This window comes from Rattus norvegicus, chromosome 5, assembly GCF_021556685.1.
Source record: "Rattus norvegicus strain SHRSP/BbbUtx chromosome 5, alternate assembly SHRSP_T2T, whole genome shotgun sequence".
NCBI lineage: Eukaryota > Metazoa > Chordata > Mammalia > Rodentia > Muridae > Rattus > Rattus norvegicus.
The window spans coordinates 122,200,992-122,222,381 of NC_141538.1; the positions used below are offsets into that span (position 1 = coordinate 122,200,992).

Genomic DNA, 21,390 nt, shown 5'->3' on the forward strand with positions numbered 1-21,390 from the left:
TTTCCTGGACAGTGTTGTTCTGGGCAAGTGGGCCTAGGTTATATAGAAATCAAGTCAACAGGCAGCAGTCCTCTGTGATTTCTGCTTCAAGCTCCTGCTTTGAGTTCCTGTGGTCATACTCTCCCATCATGGGCTTGACTAGACACCCTTTCCCCCTCAAGCAGTTTTTGGTCCTTTTTGTTTTGTTTTCTTTTTAATAGAAAAGAAAACTAAAACAATTTAATTTTTAAATGAGAATGATCATGATCGTCCAGTGGAAAGTACTTCCAAAGGTCAGATGGGTAAATCCCTGGCCTGTATCTAGTTGTTAGGGCATTTAGTCTCCCACTTGCTGGGTCAGCTCACATGGGCAATTGCTGTCTGTGGCATAATCTGCCAGGATTTCCAGACCTTCTGCTTGTGTCATATTCCATGTATGCTATATACCCAGGATCATCCTTCAGCTGGGGTCAGGGTAAGGGGCGTTATAAAATGGTCTACTCCCAATAGAAGCTTTATGAGTTATCTTTTCCATGTTTAGATTTTAAAAATTAGTTTTGTTGTCCGGTCATGAGTGCTGGTTGCATTTATGGATGGGAAGCTCTTTGCTTCTTTCACCAGTGTGTATGGGTGCTTATGCCCAGAAAGGTCATTTCTTCTGAAAAGCTGGGAGCTTGGAAGTCAGAGAGAACATCCCCTGTCCTATGTCCAGACACTGATTCCAGGATGTTGGTTACAGTTGAGTGTCATAGCGGGATCTTTAGCTTCTAGATCCAACTCCATTTTGAAAACCACTTCAACATCTCTGAATGCTTTGATAATGATAATGATTTTATGACTAATCTTACTTATTTAGAAATGTTGGGACTTGCTTTAAAATAGTAATTAAAGGTGTTATTTTATTTTAAGGAAATCACCCCCTTGTTCTATTAAAATTCACAAGAGACATCTTTCAAAGTGTGAAAAAGTATATTTTTCAGGAGCTAAAATCTGATGTTTAAAAAGGATTTAAAAACCTATAAATACATCCTTGAAGGAAGAGTATTGTTTGAGCTCAGATATTAATGTTTGTCTGCGCACTTGAAGGAGAGTTGCTCTAAGAAATGTGATATTCCAAGACTGCTTTAGACATTCATTTTAGACCAAGGAGGAAGTTCTTCCTTTCCTTTTGTAAGGTCCCTACAGTATACAACCACATTCTGAGCTGAGTGTGGGCAACAGTGTTTACCACATGCTTTTTTTCCTAGAGAGACTACACACATGACTATTCACTCCAGATAGGGAGCCCATGGTAGACCAAAGTAAAGATACCATCAAGATCCAACTGGTGGGGTTAGGGATTTAGCTCAGTGGTAGAGCGCTTGCCTAGCAAGCGCAAGGCCCTGGGTTCGGTCCCCAGCTCCGAAAAAAAAAAATCCAACTGGTAAACCAATGAGTTTTATTGGGGTTAATTATAGGAATATGGGTGAAGGGTTATTTACATGAGAAGAGTTGACTCAAATACAGCTACATCACTAAATTCCATCCCAGCATTAATGACTGCTCACCAAAGCCAGGGGACCTGGGACACACTACACACATGGAGGCAGCTCAACAACTTGAGTTTCCAAGTGATTCAGTTGGTCGAAACCTCTTCCAGTTAGCTTGACTGATTTCTGCTTCTTATTGTTTCTTCTGGGTTTGGGGGCAGCAATAGTGAATCTGATCAGTTTCAGGGACTTCCTGAAGCTATTTGTGTTATTTACCTTCTGACTTAAAGACCTTTCCTATATGATGGAATGTTTCAATCTGTTAGGAAACCTCTACACAATATGTTTCATTGTGGAGCTGAAGCATGTTTTAAAAACATAAAATGCTACAGCCAAGTTTGAAAGTGTGGCCATGTAATAAAGAGAAGGACAGGACACATGAACTAAGGAACATCCAACAGAAATTAAGAGTAGACAGGAGAGAGTGCAGAGCATTTGTCAGTGTACAAGGCACAGTCAGAACAGCTGGAGGACTGAAGCCTGAATGTGGTTGAGCTAGGAAGCCATTAAACACAGAGGACCATGGGCCAGGTCAGATGAGGAAGCGCTGCCTGCCAAGTCAAACCTGGGTGTTTGAACCTTCTTGGCTACTAACAGCTGATTCCCATTTTTCGATCCCCGTTTTGTTTTTTTTTTTGTGTGTGTGTGTGTGTGTGTGTGTGTGTGTGTGTGTGTGTGTGTGTGTGTTTTGGTTTGGTTTGGTTTGGTTTTCTTTAAATCAGCATATGGTGATTGCAAAAACCACTTGTTTGAGCCTTGGTGCCTTGGTTTCACTGTTTTGATTGACCCTACCTAATTTGCACATTGTGAAGCACATTCTTTTGATGTCACTTATAAACCTGCTCTTCCTAGAAACTCAATGTGTAGAATTCCACACTTTGACTAGCCCTTCTCTCAACTATGCTATTCCTATCCCCCTATAACTTCAGATATGGTTCTCCATGAATCTTATCGTCTCTTGGGGTACTTAGTCTCATTTGATGACCACCCTCTTTTGACCCTATCTTAATGGGAGACACCTGAATCCTTTCCTGAGTTTCCCCCTGGCAAACAGCTTTACTGGACATATTCAGCTCTTGCTGCGCTTGTGTCCAATATTAATGGACACAAAGTTAAGACAGTCTTGTTTATCTCCCTCTCTACCAGGAAATGCCTGACCCCAGATTACCCATGGGGATGACGTGAAGGTTCTGGATGTTGCTTAACCAGGGAGAATCAGACAAGCTTTTTCATGTGATCCAGGGTCACTAGGCTTTTCCTATTTCGCTGGCCTACCGTAGCTTTAGGGTTTATTCTAAAAGCTCGTTTTCTCCTGTGGATAAGCCCTTCTCCCCTCTGTCTTTGCCCAGAACCATTTCTTGACTTTAACTTACTTTTGGAGAAGCTAGATGTCACATAATTCCTGTGTCCTCAAATGAGGGAGCTAGACATATTTTGGTTATCTAGCCAACAAGGACGGAACTTCCCCTCCTGACTTTGGACCCTATCTTCTGTTCTTTTAGTAACATTAGAAAGAAAAGTTCCTCCTTAGAATTTAAATTGCTCTATGAAAAAGTAGTTGAATCCAGGCCCTATGCAGGCCCACTAAGGCAAAACTGTATCCAGAATCTAAGTTCTACTTCTGGCCCTGGAGAGACTTCATCTTCTTTCTAAACAATCTCTGTTTAAGAGATCTAGACACCCTGTCAACAACTGGGCAAGAGTCTATTCTCTTATTCCCAGAAGTAGGTTAATACTTAGGCTTCTCATCTAAATCTAGCAGATTGCCCATGAGATTTCTTTCTGTGTATACCTTTCTTTTCTTTCTTCCTCTTGTCCTTGTTGATTCTCCATTTGTTTGGAGAAAGAACTTGGTATAGTACAGTTTACCTCCTCTGTACGATTTATCTAGCTCAGAGCTTTCTACTGCGGCCGAGCCAGTGGGTCTCAGGTAGAGGTAGAATGTTTGTGTTTTTTAAAAGACACAGAATCTATGAAATTTTCAGATGAGGTCTAAGAATCATTAGTCTTTGTATTATTTGGTATTAGTAGGGTAAAGTTTTGTTGAACCATTTTTACAGCTCACTGGTACGAAACATCAAATAGGCAATTTACAAAGCTAAGATAGGTAAAGTTCTTATTCAAGAGCTGGGGAGTGGGGTATACTGTCAACTTTTTTAAGTCAGGACTTTAGGTAGTACACTTTGGTGGTATTCTTACACTAATTTAGCTTAGGCCTGGCTTAGAAAATGCTAATGATTTTATAGAGAAAATTTCTGGGAAGAAAAAATTGTACCAAAAGTCAGAGGACCAAATGTACCTTCTATGAACTATGTGTGGCTGTTAACAATGAATTTTAAGTTCTAAATACTTATGTCACTAACTAGAAAAATTTGCTCAAGGTAAAGTTCATAAAGAAGTCAAATTTAAAATCAATTTGACAAATGTTCTTGCATCATTATGTTCTTTCAAGTACATTTTGTTCACATAAAGGATTAAATACTAGTTCTGTGTGTGTGTGTGTGTGTGTGTGAGAGAGAGAGAGAGAGAGAGAGAGAGAGAGAGGGAGAGAGAGAGAGAGAGAGGGAGAGAGAGAGAGGGAGAGAGAGAGAGAGAGAGGGAGAGAGAACAACCTTGAGTGTCAGTCATTAAATCCCATCTTGTTTTGAGGCAGGGTGTCTTGTTTGTTGCTAGCTAGCCTGAGAGCTTGTGGGGATTCTTCTATTTCTGCTTCCATTGTATAGTGAAAGTACTGGGATCACAGATGCTTGCAATTGCATCCCACTTTTATGTGACTTCATTGAATTCAAAATAAGGTCCTCATGATCGTATAGCATGCACTTTACCCACTGAGACATCCCCTCAGCCTCTACATTCTTTCTCTTCTTCTTCGCACGTGTCTTAGGGTTTCATTGCTATGAAGAGACACGATGACCACAGGAACTCCTGTAAAGGAAAACATTTAATTGAGGCTGGCTTATAGTTTCAGAGGTTTAGTCTATTATCATTATGTCAGGAAGCATGGCAATGAGCAAACGTAATACTGGAAGATCCAAGAGTTCTATATCTTGATCTACAGGCAGCAAAGGAGTATTAACCTCAAAGTCCACACTTCTTTCAACAAACACATGGCTCCTAATAGTACCATTCCCTATGGCCAAGTATGATTCTATGGGGGCCACACCTATTCAAACCACCATAATCACTAAATTTAATTCTTATATATATGAACAAGTGTATTTACTTTTCAAGGTAAGTAATAATTAAATAGATAGTAGCAAGTTCCATTTTTGGGTCCACGTTCCCCTTGTCTTAGCAGAAAGTCTACTGCTCTTGGCAAACACTGTTTTTCTGTGGGAGGGATGGCTTGTTTTGTACAATTTGGCAATGTTAAATGATGGGTTGTTGCAAGGTGAACTTAGTATGGCTAGGATGTGGAGAACTAATCTCACGGCGTGGGTCAAATTGTTCGACAGTGTTGTTCGGCTCTTACTCCTGATGCATGTTGTCTCCTTGTTATATTAATTATTAGAGAAGAGTTGAACTTTTCACCAGTAATTATGAAGTAGCCTAGTTCTGCCTGTTATTATGTACACACATATTATATGTAGTTCCGGTGACCCCCTCCACAACCGTTTTGTTATGAATGGCCTGCTTTCCCTTGGTAAATAATTATTGCACTGCTTTCGACTTTATTGACACAAATGTAGCTCTTCAGTGTTGATTTGTCTTGAAATAGCATATCTTTTTCTAACCATCTTCTTGAGTAAACTTGAGTCTTAGTGTTAAAATTGATTTCTTGTGAGAGGTTTATAATTGAGTCTTATTACTTTTTCCCCTAATTTGCTACTGACTGCCTTCTAATTGGTGTATTTATGCTATTTGCATTTAATGCCACCAACTCTAGTTTCAAGCCTTCTTTTTTTTTATTTTTTTCTCTTTGTCTTTTTTTTTTTTTTGGTTTTTGTATTTTATATTTTGGAGTCAGTTTCTCTGTGAAACTCTGGTTGGCCTGGGACTTGCTCTGTAGACCAGACTGACCTTGAACTCAAAAGGCCTACTTCTGCATCCCGAGCGCTGGGATTAAAGATGTGAGCAACTGGTTGCATTTTTTTTTCTTGGTTTTAGCTCATTTTTATGATTCCATTAAATCTGCTTTGTTGCTTGTTAGCTTTATCTGCATGACCTATTAGTTTAGTAGCTTGAATTATGACAAATCTTAGAATGTAAGTGACTTTATACCGCTTTGTTGTGTGTCATTTTATACAGCTCCAGTTCCCTCCAAGCTTGGTGTTAGTATTACATACTTTAGTGCGGACTACGCAATACCCTGTAAATACATGGCTGCCAACCTTGATTTAACCAGCTAATAAATAATTATCCTTTGAGTCAACTTCATTCCTTTGTATGACACCAGATTTCAAGCTGCTTTTATTTTCTTGTGTCCAGAGCCTTCCTATAACATTTTTATAATGCAGATCTGAAGATGATTCGTTAAGTGTAGGTAGGCATATCTGAAAAAGCCTTTATTTCATATTTGATTTTACGGATATTTTCACTGTAGGTGGTATGTTAGGGCTGTGGCTTCTCTTTCTGGTTAGTGGTTTGTTCCCTTGCTTATGCTGCCTTGACAGTCAATTTGCTCTAATTCTCTATGTTTTTCAGATATAGCCTGCTTTTAACCTGGATTTGATATTCTGCTTCCCAAACCTGCCCAGTCTCTATATCCGTCTTACAGTTTGCTCTTATATTTAAATATAGGCCTGAAGTTATAGATGATTTGCCTCTGCCCCCACTGAAAGACAGCTTTCAGACTGTCCAGTGCAACTGCAGTGTTCGGGAATGCGAATGTCATGTACCAGTACCCAGAGCCAAAGTCAACTACGCTCTTCTGATGTATTTAGAAATCACATCTGCTGGTGTGAGTTTTCAGTCACCTCTAATGTCACTGCAGCCCATGCTTGTTGGTAAGTTGTACTTCAGAATGACAGTGGCCCTAAAAAAGAAATCAATCATGCAAAGATGTTGAAAGGTTCCTTGTGGGTTAAAGATTTTTTTTTTACTGGCTTACGTCACTGTGATCACTACTAGACAACATGGGGAATGCAGTCCTAGGGTGTTACAGGCAACTTCTCCATGTGTTCGGTAGTAAATGTCCTAACCTTAACAGTGAAATGATCTTTTGAAGCAGCCGTGCCTTCTTATTAAAAACATTTTTACCTGAATTTATTTCTTCAATAACTATATCTTAGAAGTCATGTGTGCAGGGATTAGTATTGCGGCTGGAGACACTGCGAGGAATGGGGCAGGGTTCCTACTCACACAGCAGAGTTGTGGTACTGAGCAGATCAATACAGAGCAGTAAGCAGTCAAGCCATCCACTGTGCAGGCCAAGTCCAAGACAACCTTGTATGAGTGGAGCACTCATACTAGATCTTTATTGCAAAGATCTTCACGTCTCCTTTAATAAACTTACATATTTAATTCATAGTTGTGAATTAACCTAGGCAGGTATTAAGGTACTTACTTAGCTTTATATACACAGCGACATACATTGTGTTCAATTGTATGTTACTTAGCACTTTTACTATCTTTTATTTCCATTTTCTGAAATGATAACATGCATCTCTTCATATGTGTGCACGTGTGTGGGCAGGTGCATGTGGAGGGCAAAAGTCAATGTTGAATTTCCTCCTTTATTGCTCTATTTTATTTTACTTTATTGTGAGAGCGCTTCTCACTGAGACTGGAGCCCAACCGTTTGGCAAGACTAGCTGGGTCATGAGCTCCAGGGATCCTCCTGTCTTTGGCCCCTCAGCACTAGGAATGTAGGCACACACCACCATGCCTACATGTGGATGCTGGGGATCCAATCTCGAGTGGTAGACACTTTCCAGGAGAGCATTCTCACCACCCGCTAAGCAACTCTCCACATTTGCCTTCGACTCATGGATCTTGATGCCACTGAACACACTTTTCTATTTCTCACACTTTTCTACAGAGCTCCAAACGTTGCTTCTTTTTACATGACTTAAGATGGTATTTTGGACCCTTGCTTAACAATTTTAACAGTAGAACGTCCATGTAATTCGTTCTTTAGAGACATAGCATGGCTCTTTTGCAACATAATGATAATAACACCCAAACAATTCAATTGTGGAATTATGTCACAGGAAAAAAATGATACAATATTTAGTGTCATATTCTTGTCCTTTCAAAATTAGGTAGTTTTAAAAAACACTTAGATCAGCACTGCATTTAATTTGATTTCCAAGAAGAGTAGTTAAGGTACCATGTGACCATTAAATTTATATGTATTCAGAGATTCCTAATTCTGTCCTAATACAGAGATATTAGGAAAAAAAATCAATTTCTTATAATTGAATTTAAAATATCCAAAATTTGTAAATGCTGTGAAAGAATGAAGGCATATTATGTCGTAGTGTTGATTCGGGGATTGTCAGTTCTGCTATGATGGTCAATGATCTATTTAGTATTAACTAAATGAAGAAGAGGTATACATGTAAAACTCCAGAGTAAGAAGTGCTTCAAGCCAGAACACATTGCCTATGTCAAAGACAAAATCCCTGTAATGAAACTAGGAGCACTCGGATGTCCCCACATGTGGAGTTGATGGAATGTGCCACATAGGAGATTGAATCAGAGTTATTAAGGGACAGAGAACACCAGAGGCCACCAGGGTTAGAGAGTTGGGCTTGATGCCATTCATATGGAAACTTTTGATTATGGGTTGAAAGGATCAGGCGTGTGATATGATGGCACATATCTGTATGTTCAGATTCTATTCTACCTTGTGAAGAATGTAATTATTAAAGGTTAAAGAACAGATGGGTAGGAGGAGGAGCCTAGATGGGAGGCTGTTGGTTTAGGGCTGAAGCAATAAAGGTGTATGGAGCTGATGAGATTCCTTTGTAGGACATAGAGGAATTAAGGAATTAAGGTGTATCCTTCAGTTTGTCCCTAAAAATCTCCATTAATGAAAACACAGGTTCTTCAGAGAGAGAAATCAAGGTCCCTTTGTGTTTGAGACAACTCTTAGAATCCTTTTTTTTTTCTGGAGCTGAGGACTGAACCCAGGGCCTTGCGCTTTCTAGGAAAGGGCTCTACCACTGAGCTAAATCCTCAGTCCCTTAACTCTTAGAATCCTAAGAGCTATCGAATAGGCAGTTGGATATAAGACTCCAAAGTTTAGGGGGAATACACACACACACACACACACACACACACACACATCTTTGGGAGTTGTTAGCATATGGATTCTGTCAGATCATCCAGTTAGAATTCAGGAAGAAAAACACTAATAGACTTTAGTAAGAATTAAGGAGACTGTGTTGTCTTAGAAACTGTGGATAAAAACCATTTCACTGAAGGTGTATGGAGCTGTGTGGCACACTGCTGAGGGGCAGAATAAATTTAATTGGAGAATGACATCAGACTTGGTAAAGGGTAGTTATCTTGATCACAGCAGAGTTTGTGATTGGTGAGGAGCTTACCAAGGTAGGCTGCTTAGGTGGAAGGCAGGTCTTCCCTACTCTTAAAGAGTGGGTGAGCAGCAGCAGTGCTGAGCTGGGTATGGGAGAGCCAGGGAAACATCTTTACATAATACATAAAGAAATGTATATATCTTTACGGATGTTTTCATATGAGTGTATACTGGTGGAATACAGGAAATATGAAATAGCCTGCAATTGTATATAATTTCAGTACTCTTTGTTGTATTTAATTTTTTAAGTTTCTGTGTTGTTATTATGATGGCAATGCCCACAAACTCACCAATTCCTATTCATTGTACACACCTTGCAGATGTAGAGACACGCTGAGGTGGAAATGGATGTACAGTTTGGTATTCACGCACACTTCTTTTCAATACACAATATTTGCTAGTTTCACAAGTATGGAGACTGGAGACACGGCTCAACATTTGAAGTACTTCTAGAGGACCCAGGTTCAGTTCCCTGCACCCACATGGCAGCTTATAACTGCGTGTAGCTGTTGGAGGCTCCAACATTACTTTCTGGTTTCCTAGGGCAACTGAATGCACATATCCACCAACAGGTACACACATATACATATAAATAAAAATAGAATAGGTTTTATAGAACAACTAAAGTATGAATTTGTGATAATCCTTTTGAACTTTAGAAGTCAAACATTTTCAATATTCTACTGCAATGTGAGTTTTAATGGCTGCTTGAATTCATACCTTTATGGTATACACCATAATTTGTTAAAGTAATCTTTGTCTGCAAGATGTTTAAATTGTTTCTTCACATATTTAAAGTATTTTCTTATCAGTTGAAATAATTAAGTTCTTATGTGCACATGCATATACAAATGTTTACATGTACATGTACATTTGAATTCAGAAATCATTTACTTAGTTAAAATCCCTATTAAACTAAGAAACCCCACTCCCATGACTGTAGAGAGACAGGTCCTTCTAATGATGCATTTATTGCATGGTCATGTTTGTTTTGAGGTGAGGAGATGTGCTTGGATTGCTATTTTACATAGGTAGATAGGCTGACTTTGCCCAGGTCTGTGAATTTTATGAATACTGTTCTGCACACTGCTCTTGTCTTCATACCAGCAAAAGCAGGCACAGTGCCTGGGACTAGGCAGCGACTCCAAGTAAGACTGAAGATTACTAGCAATGTGAAGTTGGGTAGACTTTGATAGAAGGCAGTCACATTTATCAAAGCCATCTCATTTGCTGGTTTATAGCTTTTCCCACACGGGGGAGAGAATGAAGACAGGGTTTCCAGGCATGAGGGTGGTACCAGGGAAGAGCCCATTCTGTATCTCTGCTTTAACTCTGTAATTAATCCTCAAATGAGGTAACATCTTAAGTATTTTATTCATATATGATTGCCCTGAAAATTGGCTAGCTTGAAAGTCTTTTTGTTCTTTTTTTCTTAAGTGAAGCCCGATCCACCGCTGGGTTTGCGTATGGAAGTCACAGATGATGGTAATTTAAAGATTTCATGGGACAGCCAAACAAAAGCACCATTTCCACTTCAATATCAGGTGAAATATTTAGAGAATTCTACAATCGTAAGAGAGGTAAGTATATTTTGGTAAAGAAAGTGAAATGTTAGGAAGCAATTAGAGATTCCTGAGTCTCTTAGTAATTACCCTTGCCTGTGCTTTCTAGAGCAGAATAGACTATATTCACTGTTGCATATTGAGATAGTTTATGCCAGGCATAATTTTTTTTTTGAGACAGGGTTTCTCTATATAGTTCTGGCTATGCTCTGTACACCAGGCTGGCCTTAGATTGAGAGATCTGCCTGCCTCTGGCTCCCGAGTACTGGGATTAAAGGTGTGTGCCTCCACCTGACCAGTTATAGCATTTTAACTTATAACTGTTGTTATCTGTAGACTGCTGATTACATTGCATCTTTTCTTTTTCATTGCTTAGTGTATTGACAAACAATGTTTGCATTTCTGTTGTGAAATTGACCAGCATCCTCTTTTAATTATACACTGAAATATAGTTTGAGAGGCCGTCTGTTGCCAGGAGATGTTCTAGATATAGCAAGATACCTAGGGGTCATGGAGCTGGCTAAGAGGATGATGAAAGATTGTCATAGTGAGTGGAGGTTGGGGCAGACCTCACTGGGATGGTGACATCTGAACCAAGATTGAAGGAGATGGCTATGTAGGTGTCTGGGGAGTTGGAGGGCAAGCAGATGGATCAGCAATGCAGGGCCAGTGTGGCTGAGGCTGAGAGGACTGTGCCAGTGGATAATATCAGAGATGGGGAGGGTGGGGAGGAGGAGGTCACAAGTGGCCAATGGGGTCATGTGAAAACCTTCATGGCACATAATGAACCTAAGTGTTACATCATTCTAAGGTGAAAAAAAGAAAATCGTTCTCTTTAGAACTGTGTTACTTTTCTAAGACCTTAATTTTTGCAGAGAGCAGTTTGGGAATTCTTGGTATTGGGTGTATAAACATATGCACAGTGAAAGCTATTGTAAGATACTTTCTCATTAGGAAGTTAGAGATCATAGGACTGTAAATGTAAGGTCCGGATACTGTTCTAAGTATACCTTATTCTTATTCATAATTTTTAACCTATGACCCCTTTCTTCCACTCACAGTCTTGAAGAGACCAGGGAGTTCAATTGAAGCACATTTTTTTAGAAAACTGAATGAGCCACACAGAGCCTAGCTAGAGTTTGGTTTCTGCAGGGTTTTGGCCTTAGCTGTTTCCTCCTTTAGTTATGAGCAGTGTGTAGATCACCATTCGGTCAGGATCTTAATGTCATTCGTGTCTCTCTTCAGAACCTTACAGGTCTTGCTCCACCTCTCCACATTGTTTTCTGCCAGCGTGACTGATGGCAAAGTCGCTACAAGATTCCCAATAACTTTGGGGTAGTTCCTCTAAAATCTTAAAGACCATATGGACATTAGTGTTCAGTTACCATTTGTCAATAGTCACATCAGTTGCTTGATCTACGGCCTTTTAATGTTTTATTGACAGGTGCATTGTACTTCTTTTTCATTTGGCCTTTGGTTTCTGTTTTAATTCGGTATTCAGACAGTTCATCTGTAAGATTATAACTTCTTGAAATTTGCCTAGGCTTATGTATTATCAGTTTGGCAAACATTCCACATCAACTTGACGTCCTGATATTTCAACATAACATTTAACAGGCTGCTGAAATCGTCTCGGATACATCTCTGCTGGTAGACAGCGTGCTTCCTGGGTCTTCATACGAGGTCCAGGTGAGGAGCAAGAGACTGGATGGCTCAGGAGTCTGGAGTGACTGGAGTTTACCTCAACTCTTTACCACACAAGGTAGGCCTTGTAACGTTGCTCTGGAGATACTTTCCTGGACTTTGCCTTTCTTGCCATTGGTTACATCAGGGGCGTCTTCAACTTTTATTTCCCACAAACAAGAGGGGGAGATAATATTAAAATTGTATTTAAAATTCTTTTTAGAGACAAGGTCTGGGTATATAGACCAGGCTGACTTTGAACTGACGTTCTTCTTGCCTCAGAGTCTCTTTTTTTTTTTTTTTCAGATTATAAATATATCTTTATTCTTGCTTGTCCAATCAAAGCCATTAGGATCAATATCAGGAGTACTTTGAATCCATTTATCCATGGATGCTGATCAAGCTTTTAAAGTTCTAAGAATGTTTTATAGTCTGCATTTACATTTTTTTTGTGGTTTATTTTTATTTAAAGAACTTTTCTTTTCTTTTTTTTTTTCTCTTAGGATCATTTATAAAAAAAAAGTAAAATAATCACAAGCTGAATGCAGAAACACATCAATACATCATCCGTCTTAGTCCAGTAGATTTCATTCAAGACATGAAGGGATGATTCAATATGTGGAAATCCATTGATATAATTCAGTATATAAAAACTGAAAAAAGTCACATGATTATATCATTAGATGCTGAAAAATATTGGGAAAATTCCATCATTTCTTTTTTTTTTTTTAAAGACACCTTCACACTCTTTCCTCCCTTTACCTAATGCATCCTTAATGCACAAACAACCTAAAGAATCCAATTAAAAGAATCGAAGTTTACAACACGGCGGGACAGCGAGACCGCCATGGTTCTATATCATGACACAGTGAGTGAAGGGTTAATTTGGGATTTCTGCTCCATAAACTGTTCCCAAATGGTTTGCTGCACCCATAAGAGATAAATACACAATACTGCCGCTGCTGATCCATAGCGTGGCTTCTTTTCTTTTCTTTTCTTCTCTTTTCTTTTTTTTTTAAAGCTGAGCACAACTATTATCATTTTGTAATTAAAAGCATAAAATATATCTAACACCCAGTCCAACACTACATCAGTTATACAGAATATTTAGTTATCCATTCCATTATTATCCATTATTTAAGAAAGGCCTAAAATCTATATTATATCTTGCTAGCTTGTACACTATCTGATAACTATCCAATAAAATATGTATTTTCAGAGTTAAACAGCCTGATAGGCTATGAAACTAGAATCAGTCTTCAACCCCATCAGAAATCTGAGAACGACCAAATATCTATACTCATAGGAAGCCTAACATGGCTTCCAGAACTGAGAGGTTGTAGAGCCAAATCTCCACTAGTGCAGTCGCCTGTTAGGAACATGTGAGTGCAAGTCTTCAGTCTTCGGGCCCAAAATCAACTGACAGACTCTTGAAATGGAGATTTTGAAGGGCTAATCACCCTGTCTTGGCAGAGTTTATCAGTCAAATATTCTGCATAATTTGTCCTTTTCTGGACAGTATAGTCTGCAGATGAAACAGGCAGTTTTGTCAAGTGGCTGCCTAGCCACAAATTATTTCCTCACCTGAAGGTAGAGATGTTCACATTCTTCGTTAAATCCACCAAAGGGGAACAGTTAGGAGCAGATATGTCTCAAAAAAAGATAAATAACTTTAAATCTCATACTTTGTGGATTTCTGACGTTTGTGAAAACCATCTATGTATATGAGACTATCTGGACTGTTGTCTTTATATCTTTTTTTTTTCAGTTACTACTGTACTTTATTGTGTTCAACCAAATCACCATGTTACAAAAATAGCAAGCTGCCATAATAAAAAATAAGGCTCCTCTATCCAGCACCAGATAGCATCATTTTACTTTCAAGCCTAGAAATTGCACACTTGTATATAAACCAACCGAAGATGAGGATTGAGAGTTCATCTTGGTGGATTTTTCCTTTGATGAATATGAAGTGTCCTTCCTTATCTTTTTTGATGACTTTTAATTGAAAATTGATTTTATTTGATATTAGAATGGCTACTCCAGCTTGCTTCTTCTGACCATTTGCTTGGAAAGTTGTTTTCCAGCCTTTCACTCTGAGGTAGTGTCTGTCTTTGTCTCTGAGGTGTGTTTCCTGTAGGCAGCAGAATGCAGGGTCCTCATTGCGTATCCAGTTTGTTAATCTATGTCCTTTTATTGGGGAGTTGAGGCCATTGATGTTGAGAGATATTAAGGAATAGTGATTATTGCTTCCTGTTATATTCATATTTGGATGTGAGGTTATGTTTGTGTGCTTTTCTTCTCTGTTTTGTTGCCAAGATGATTAGTTTCTTGCTTCTTCTAGGGTATAGCTTGCCTCCTTATGTTGGGCTTTACCCTTTATTATCCTTTGTAGTGCTGGATTTGTAGAAAGATATTGTGTAAATTTGGTTTTGTCATGGAATATCTTGGTTTCTCCATCTATGTTAATTGAGGGTTTTGCAGGATACAGTAACCTGGGCTGGCATTTGTGTTCTCTTAGGGTCTGTATGACATCAGTCCAGGATCTTCTGGCCTTCATAGTTTCTGGCGAAAAGTCTGGTGTGATTCTGATAGGTCTGCCTTTATATGTTACTTGACCTTTTTCCCTTACTGCTTTTAATATTCTTTCTTTATTTTGTGCGTTTGGTGTTTTGACAATTATGTGACGGGAGGTGTTTCTTTTCTGGTCCAATCTATTTGGAGTTCTGTAGGCTTCTTGTATGCCTATGGGTATCTCTTTTTTTAGGTTAGGGAAGTTTTCTTCTATGATTTTGTTGAAGATATTTACTGGTCCTTTGAGCTGGGAGTCTTCACTCTCTTCTATACCTATTATCCTTAGGTTTGATCTTCTCATTGAGTCCTGGATTTCCTGTATGTTTTGGACCAGTAGCTTTTTCTGCTTTACATTATCTTTGACAGTTGAGCCAATGATTTCTATGGAATCTTCTGCTCCCGAGATTCTCTCTTCCATCTCTTGTATTCTGTTGGTGAAGCTTGTATCTACAGCTCCTTGTCTTTTCTTTTGATTTTCTATGTCCAGGGTTGTTTCCATGTGTTCTTTCTTGATTGCTTCTATTTCCATTTTTAATTCCTTCAACTGTTTGATTGTGTTTTCCTGGAATTCTTTCAGGGATTTTTGTGTCTCCTCTCTATGGGTTTCTACTTGTTTATTTATGTTTTCCTGGAATTCTTTCAGGCATTTTTGCGATTCTTCTCTGTAGGCTTCTACTTGTTCTCTAAGGGAGTTCTCCACGTCTTTCTTGAAGTCCTCCAGCATCATGATCAAATACGATTTTGAAACTAGATCTTGCTTTTCTGGTGTGTTTGGATATTCCATGTTTATTTTGGTGGGAGAATTGGGCTCCGATGATGCCATGTAGTCTTGGTTTCTGTTGCTTGGGTTCCTGCGCTTGCCTCTCGCCATCAGATTATCTCTAGTGTTACTTTGTTCTGCTATTTCTGACAGTGGCTAGACTGTCCTATAAGCCTGTGTGTCAGGAGTGCTGTAGACCTGTTTTCCTGTTTTCTTTCAGCCAGTTATGGGGACAGAGTGTTCTGCTTTCGGGCGTGTAGTTTTTCCTCTTTACAGGTCTTCAGCTGTTCCTGTGGGCCTGTGTCTTGAGTTCACCAGGCAGGTTTCTTGCAGGGGAAAAGTTGGTCCTACCTGTGGTTCCAAGGCTCAAGTTTGCTCGTGGGGTACTGCCTAAGTCCTCTCTGCGGCAGCAGCAACCGGGAAGATCTGCGCCACTCTTTCTGGGAGCCTCCGTGCACCAGGGTTCCAGATGGTGTTTGGTGTTTTCCTCTGGCGTCTGGACGTGCGCAGAGTGCAGTCTCTTCTGGCCTCCCAGGCGCGCCTGCCTCTCTGAAGGTTCGGCTCTCCCTCCCACGGGATTTGGGTGCAGAGAACTGTTTATCCGGTCTGTTTCCTTCAGGTTCTGGTGGTGTCTCAGGCGCAGGGGTCCTGCCGCTCCTGGGCCCTCCCCTACGGGAACCCAGAGGCCTTATACAGTTGCCTCTTGGGCCAGGGATGTGGGCAGGGGTGGGCAGTGTTGGTGGTGTCCTCCGGTCTGCAGCCTCAGGAGTGCCCACCTGACCAGGCGGTGAGGTCTCTCTCCCACGGGGTTTGGTAGCAGAGAGTTGCTGCGGGTCGGGATCCGAGGGTGTGGGACTTCCCGCCTCAGAGTCTCTTGAGTGCAGGGTTTATAGATGTGTGTGTGTGTGTGTGTGTGTGTGTGTGTGTATATATATATATATATATATATATATATATATATATATATATATATGTCTCAATCAGGCTAATCTGTTGATAAAAATTGCATCTGAGTTCCTATGTATGTGCTTCTAAAACACTCTCGTATTGAGTTATTTTTTAATATGAAAAGAGAAATATTTAAGCTGGGCTTGATGGCCCATGCCTATGCATTCAGTTTTCTGGAGCATGAGGCAGAAGGATGATGAGTTTTGAGGCCAGCCTTGGCTACATAGTGAAAACCTTCATTAAAACGTCCAAAGTTAATTTGAAATTTCCACTTTAGGAACTCAGAGCATACCATTTATGTTGTTAGTTTTTAACTTTACATTTAGAACCTCAGTATATTCATTCAATATAAACATAGGATGTTAAAAATGTTTAACTTTAGAGGTGGGCATTTGTGTGTGTGTGTGTGTGTGTGTGTGTGTGTGTGTGTGTGTGTAATTTGGCTGTCTTTCACTATCATTCTTCACCTTATTTTTTGAGACGGGTCTCTTCATCAGGGTTTCGTAGTTGGGCCAGCCCCTAGAATCATCCCATCTCTACCTTCCAGGGTCAAGGTCACAGGCTCAGTGTTTTTTGTGGCTTTGGGCTCCTGAACTCAGGTTCTCAGGCTTGGGCAGCAAGCATTTCAGTCACTAGTTCATCTCACCAGTCTGCTTTCGGAATAAAGTCTTCACACTTTCAGAGTTCTTTCTTTTAATTGCTCTGTGTATTTCTTTTTATTAGCTATAATTAACACAGAAAGATGGGCCAAAGGGCTCACAGGCTATATAATTTCACAAGATGTATTTCGGGGGAAGAAAGAATCATCTTCATTAGCAACATCCTAGGGTCTTGGTGCATGCATTCCGAGGGAAGGTAATTTCTGGTAGAGGGCATTCATTCATGAAACAAGACACTCACATCAACATCAATGTTCCTTGAGCTGGGGCCAGGCCAGTTGGTTGGTCCAAGAGTGGTCTCAAACCAGGTAGAGGAGCTCCAGTTACTGGAAGTCAGGGTACAGGTGGGAATGGAAAATGTTGGGTGTTTCTTTCTTATGCAGTCATTGCCTGCTGGGATGGACTTATGCCCCTTGCACAGGGCCAGGTAATCCAGCAAGGATCTGGGGATTATGATCACCAGTTGCCCTCCTAAACCCAGGACCTTTTGTAGTGCCATCAAACAGCACTAGAGCAATCTTTAGAGGGTAGCCCTCCACAATAGTGGATACCATGTTTTCCTAATGCAGTGACAGCAGACCCTAAAACTGTCTCCCTTTTTCTTTTCTTTTCTCCTTTCTTCTCATTTTTTGGCTATTTTGCACTCTTTGGTTTAATCTCTAGATTCACAATAACTACAGAGGATCAAACTTGTATTTATGCCAAAAGGCCTTGAGGGTATCAGTGAAGATCCAGCCATCTCGAAGGCTGTGTCTCATTCTACAGTCAGTGTGCTGCAATATCTTGCCACGGTTTCCTACGGGCATGTCTGCTATTCCACAGTATTTGGTGTCAGCAGTTAAAATTTGATTTTACCCCTATGGCAGATTTTTCTACCAATAATGCAAGCTTGGCAAAAGCAGAGAAGCATTTTCCACGGTGGGTGGGTCCTGTTCTTTTCTTGGAATCAGCTACCTCAATGTTTATAACTGCTTTCACAACCTGTTGGTATCAGCTAACAATGCCTGGCTCAACTCTGCCTGGTATCCACCCCAGAGCTTATTACTGCTGAGAGCACTGTAGGTACAGCTGACACACTTGGATGCTCACTAAGGCTACCCTACATTTGACCTAGACTTCCACCTCTGGCACATGCGATTCAACAGTCCTTTTCAGGTGTTAGCGATCTCCTGGCCTCTCTGTCTCCCTGCAATGACTCATAGACCTGTGTGTCTGGTCTCCAGCCCCCTCTCTTTTCTCCCTAATTTCCAAGTTATTTTTAACATCAGAGATACTGTGATGTATTTACAGTTTTCTCAGAGAGGTGAGATGAGGCGTTTCTCAGAGCCCAGAGAATCTTGTGTAGTTTCCACCCCTGAGACAGTTGAGTTGTGAATTCAGGAAGACACTTAATTGTATCTTTGGTAGTCTGCTTGTTCATTTTCACTCAGGTTCATTGTGGTTACACAGAAATAGCAATGTAAAATACTGAGCACAATCAATCCATTTTGTTCAACAAGTTTCCAGATTGATTACTTAGTATTTAGGAAGTGTTAATTAGTCAGTAAGCAGGTCGCATCCGTGTCTTAGAAGCATTGATTTTGAAGTTTATGCAAGGACCAACATTATGATTTCTTTGGAGAGGCTATTAACCTTTCTGTGCCTCAGTTTTCTTGTCTGTGTGAAAATAATACAACAAAGTGCTTATTACAGTAACAGACCTTTAGTGAGTATCAGATACAATTTTAGTTTATGAATCTGCAGTCTAGGTATTCAGTATCTCAAAACCTAGAGAAGGGAAGATGCTGCCTGTGCCCTGGACTGCTCGATACTGACCCTGCCCTGCCCTTGGGGGTTGGAGGTGAGGTGGCACAGAGTCAAAGACACAGACTCCAGGGGCAGGTGAGCAAGCTGCAGTAAGCTCATCTGAGCACTGCTCAACACTTCCACCCACGCCCCATTGGTCCCAAGAACGCATCTCTTCTAAACAGCAGTTCTCGATTGGCTGGCATCGTCTGCACCAGCAATCCTTGGTCTCTCAGGCAGTCCTCAATCTGGTCCTCCTGCAGGAGATGCTTTTGTGGCTGTACAGCCTCTGACATTTACATACAGGTCCCCCATCCCCCATTCCTGCTACAGGAAGGTAGACACTAATTGCTTGATGCAACATGAGATTGTGAGAGGGAGTGAAACTGAGTGTTGAACTTTTTCATTGTTTCCTAAGGATGCTGATTATAGTATGATCTGGTCTTCCTGACCAGCTCTGCCCTATGAGTCACATGGGAGGGGGATGGAAATGACAATATCTCAGGTGGAGGCTTCTGTGTGGAGTATGGGGCCAGGTGGGGAAGGAAGGGGGAGTTGTACAAAGGGAATAGAAGGCCCCTGCTCCGATAGTTTGTCTTTATTATTCCATGGGGCAGTGTGGGAATGTAGAAAGCTTTTTGTTGTTGTTGTTTAATTTCATAGTAAAAAGTTAAAACTTCTTCATTAAAAAAGAAGCAATGCTAAAAGAATCAGTGCTGTTTTTCAAAGTTTGCTAGGGTTCAAAGCTGAATATGAATGCTTTTCTAGAAACTCCATAGAATATACTGGTTGATTTGCTGCATTTTTGATCAATATTTGATCTCATTCAGTTTAGGTCTTTAGGTGGATATGTTTCTGGTTCTGTTCTTCTTTACAGTGTATGTCAATATCTGCAAGTTTAAATTTGTTTTTTTTTTCAAATGCCAGCTCATGTTTTGCATTCTCATATAATATCGTCAAATTATTTTACAAAGCACACACATGCACACACCTTTGTTGGTCTGTTTGCTCGTGCAATAGCCAGTCATGTGACTTAGAATAGTTAGACTTTTATTTATCACTCTAGTGTATCTCTAACCTTCAAACATTCAAACAGAAACATATTCCAAAAACAACAACAACAACAACAGCAGCAACAACAACAACAACGAACAAAACATAAGTAAATACCCACTGTCCAGTCAAAATTACCTCCTCTCCCAAATTGATTTTAAAAGATGAAAATTTTATTTTGGCTCATATTTCAGGTTTTTGCTTTGAGCCTGTGACAACATAGTCCATCAGCAATGGGTGACTGTAGGAGAGAAAGTTTGTTCGAAGCAAAGGAGATGAAGGAGCTGGGGTCTCAGTCACACTCCCAGTGACCTGACTCCTTGCACTACACTGTCCCCCATGAGGCTCTCGTAGTTCCCAGTAGCCGCATAGGTTGTTGTCCCAGCCTTCAGCTTATGAGCCTTTAGAGACATTTAGGGTCTCAACCATGATGCTGCCTGCTAAACTCAGATGGCTCAGCTGCTGGTAGGTGAGGGTTAAGAGAAAGAAACTCCCCATATAAGAAACCAAAACACTGGCCCTTGCAGTAGGAACAAAAACTTGTCCACTCACGTAGCTCCCCCAAATATTTCTGTTTACACTATCATCCTCTGTGCTGATGTAATGGTCAGTAATATGTGCTGAATCACAGTCTGTGTAAGCAGACTCTGCGTTTTCTCTTTAAAGAGAAATCAGCAGGCCTGTGCTAAGAATGCATCATGGTCCATATGGCCTGGGGAGATGGCTCTGCTCTTGCAGAGGTCCCAGAGTTCAATTTCCCACAACCATATAGTGGCTCGTCTATAATGGAATCTGATGCCCTCTTCTGGTACGTCTGAAGATAGCAACAGTGTACTCACGTACGTAAAATAAATACATGTTAAAAAAACAAAAACAAAAACAAAAAAAACCAAACCCAAACACACGTTATGTTTTACCAATTCTCTTGAATTTTAAAATTGCATTTGTTTTGAATTCATACATGTGCCATGGCCCTGGGACAACTGGTAGGGGTCAATTCTCTCATTTTAGCATGTCAGTCCTATGGATTGAACTCAGATCATCAGGCTTGGTGGAAAGCACCTTTACCTGCTAAGCCATCTTCTTCTGTCCTCCTTTTCTCTCTCTTTATTCACTTACTTATTTTTCTGTGTGTGCCTGCACGTGCACATTCACTTTTAATAGTCTGGTGGAAAATGGATTATTGTGCAAGTATATGATGCGTCACTTAGTTAATTTTGCGTGTCGCTTGAAAGATGACAATTGCTAAGACATCGTTGCAAAGAATAAGCTACGTGTTTGGAAGCTTTGTTGTGCTTCTTACAGGGGCTCTGTTCATTTGAGAGCAGGGGTTCCTGCAGCTCTAAGGGGCCGCCCACGGCAGCAACAAGGCTCT

At 40.3% G+C, this 21,390-nt stretch overlaps 1 protein-coding gene across 11 annotated transcripts in view; it reads left to right on the forward strand.

Annotated features, from left to right (window-relative positions):
• The window catches only part of Lepr (leptin receptor), a 179,865-nt gene that overhangs the window by 88,758 nt on the left and 69,717 nt on the right, over positions 1 to 21,390 (forward strand). For all 11 annotated transcript variants that reach the window (NM_012596.3, XM_087660351.1, XM_087660350.1 and 8 more), the window contains 3 exon segments: positions 6,249 to 6,454; positions 10,429 to 10,571; positions 12,171 to 12,315. In NM_012596.3, the coding sequence (NP_036728.2) occupies positions 6,249 to 6,454; positions 10,429 to 10,571; positions 12,171 to 12,315 (494 nt within the window).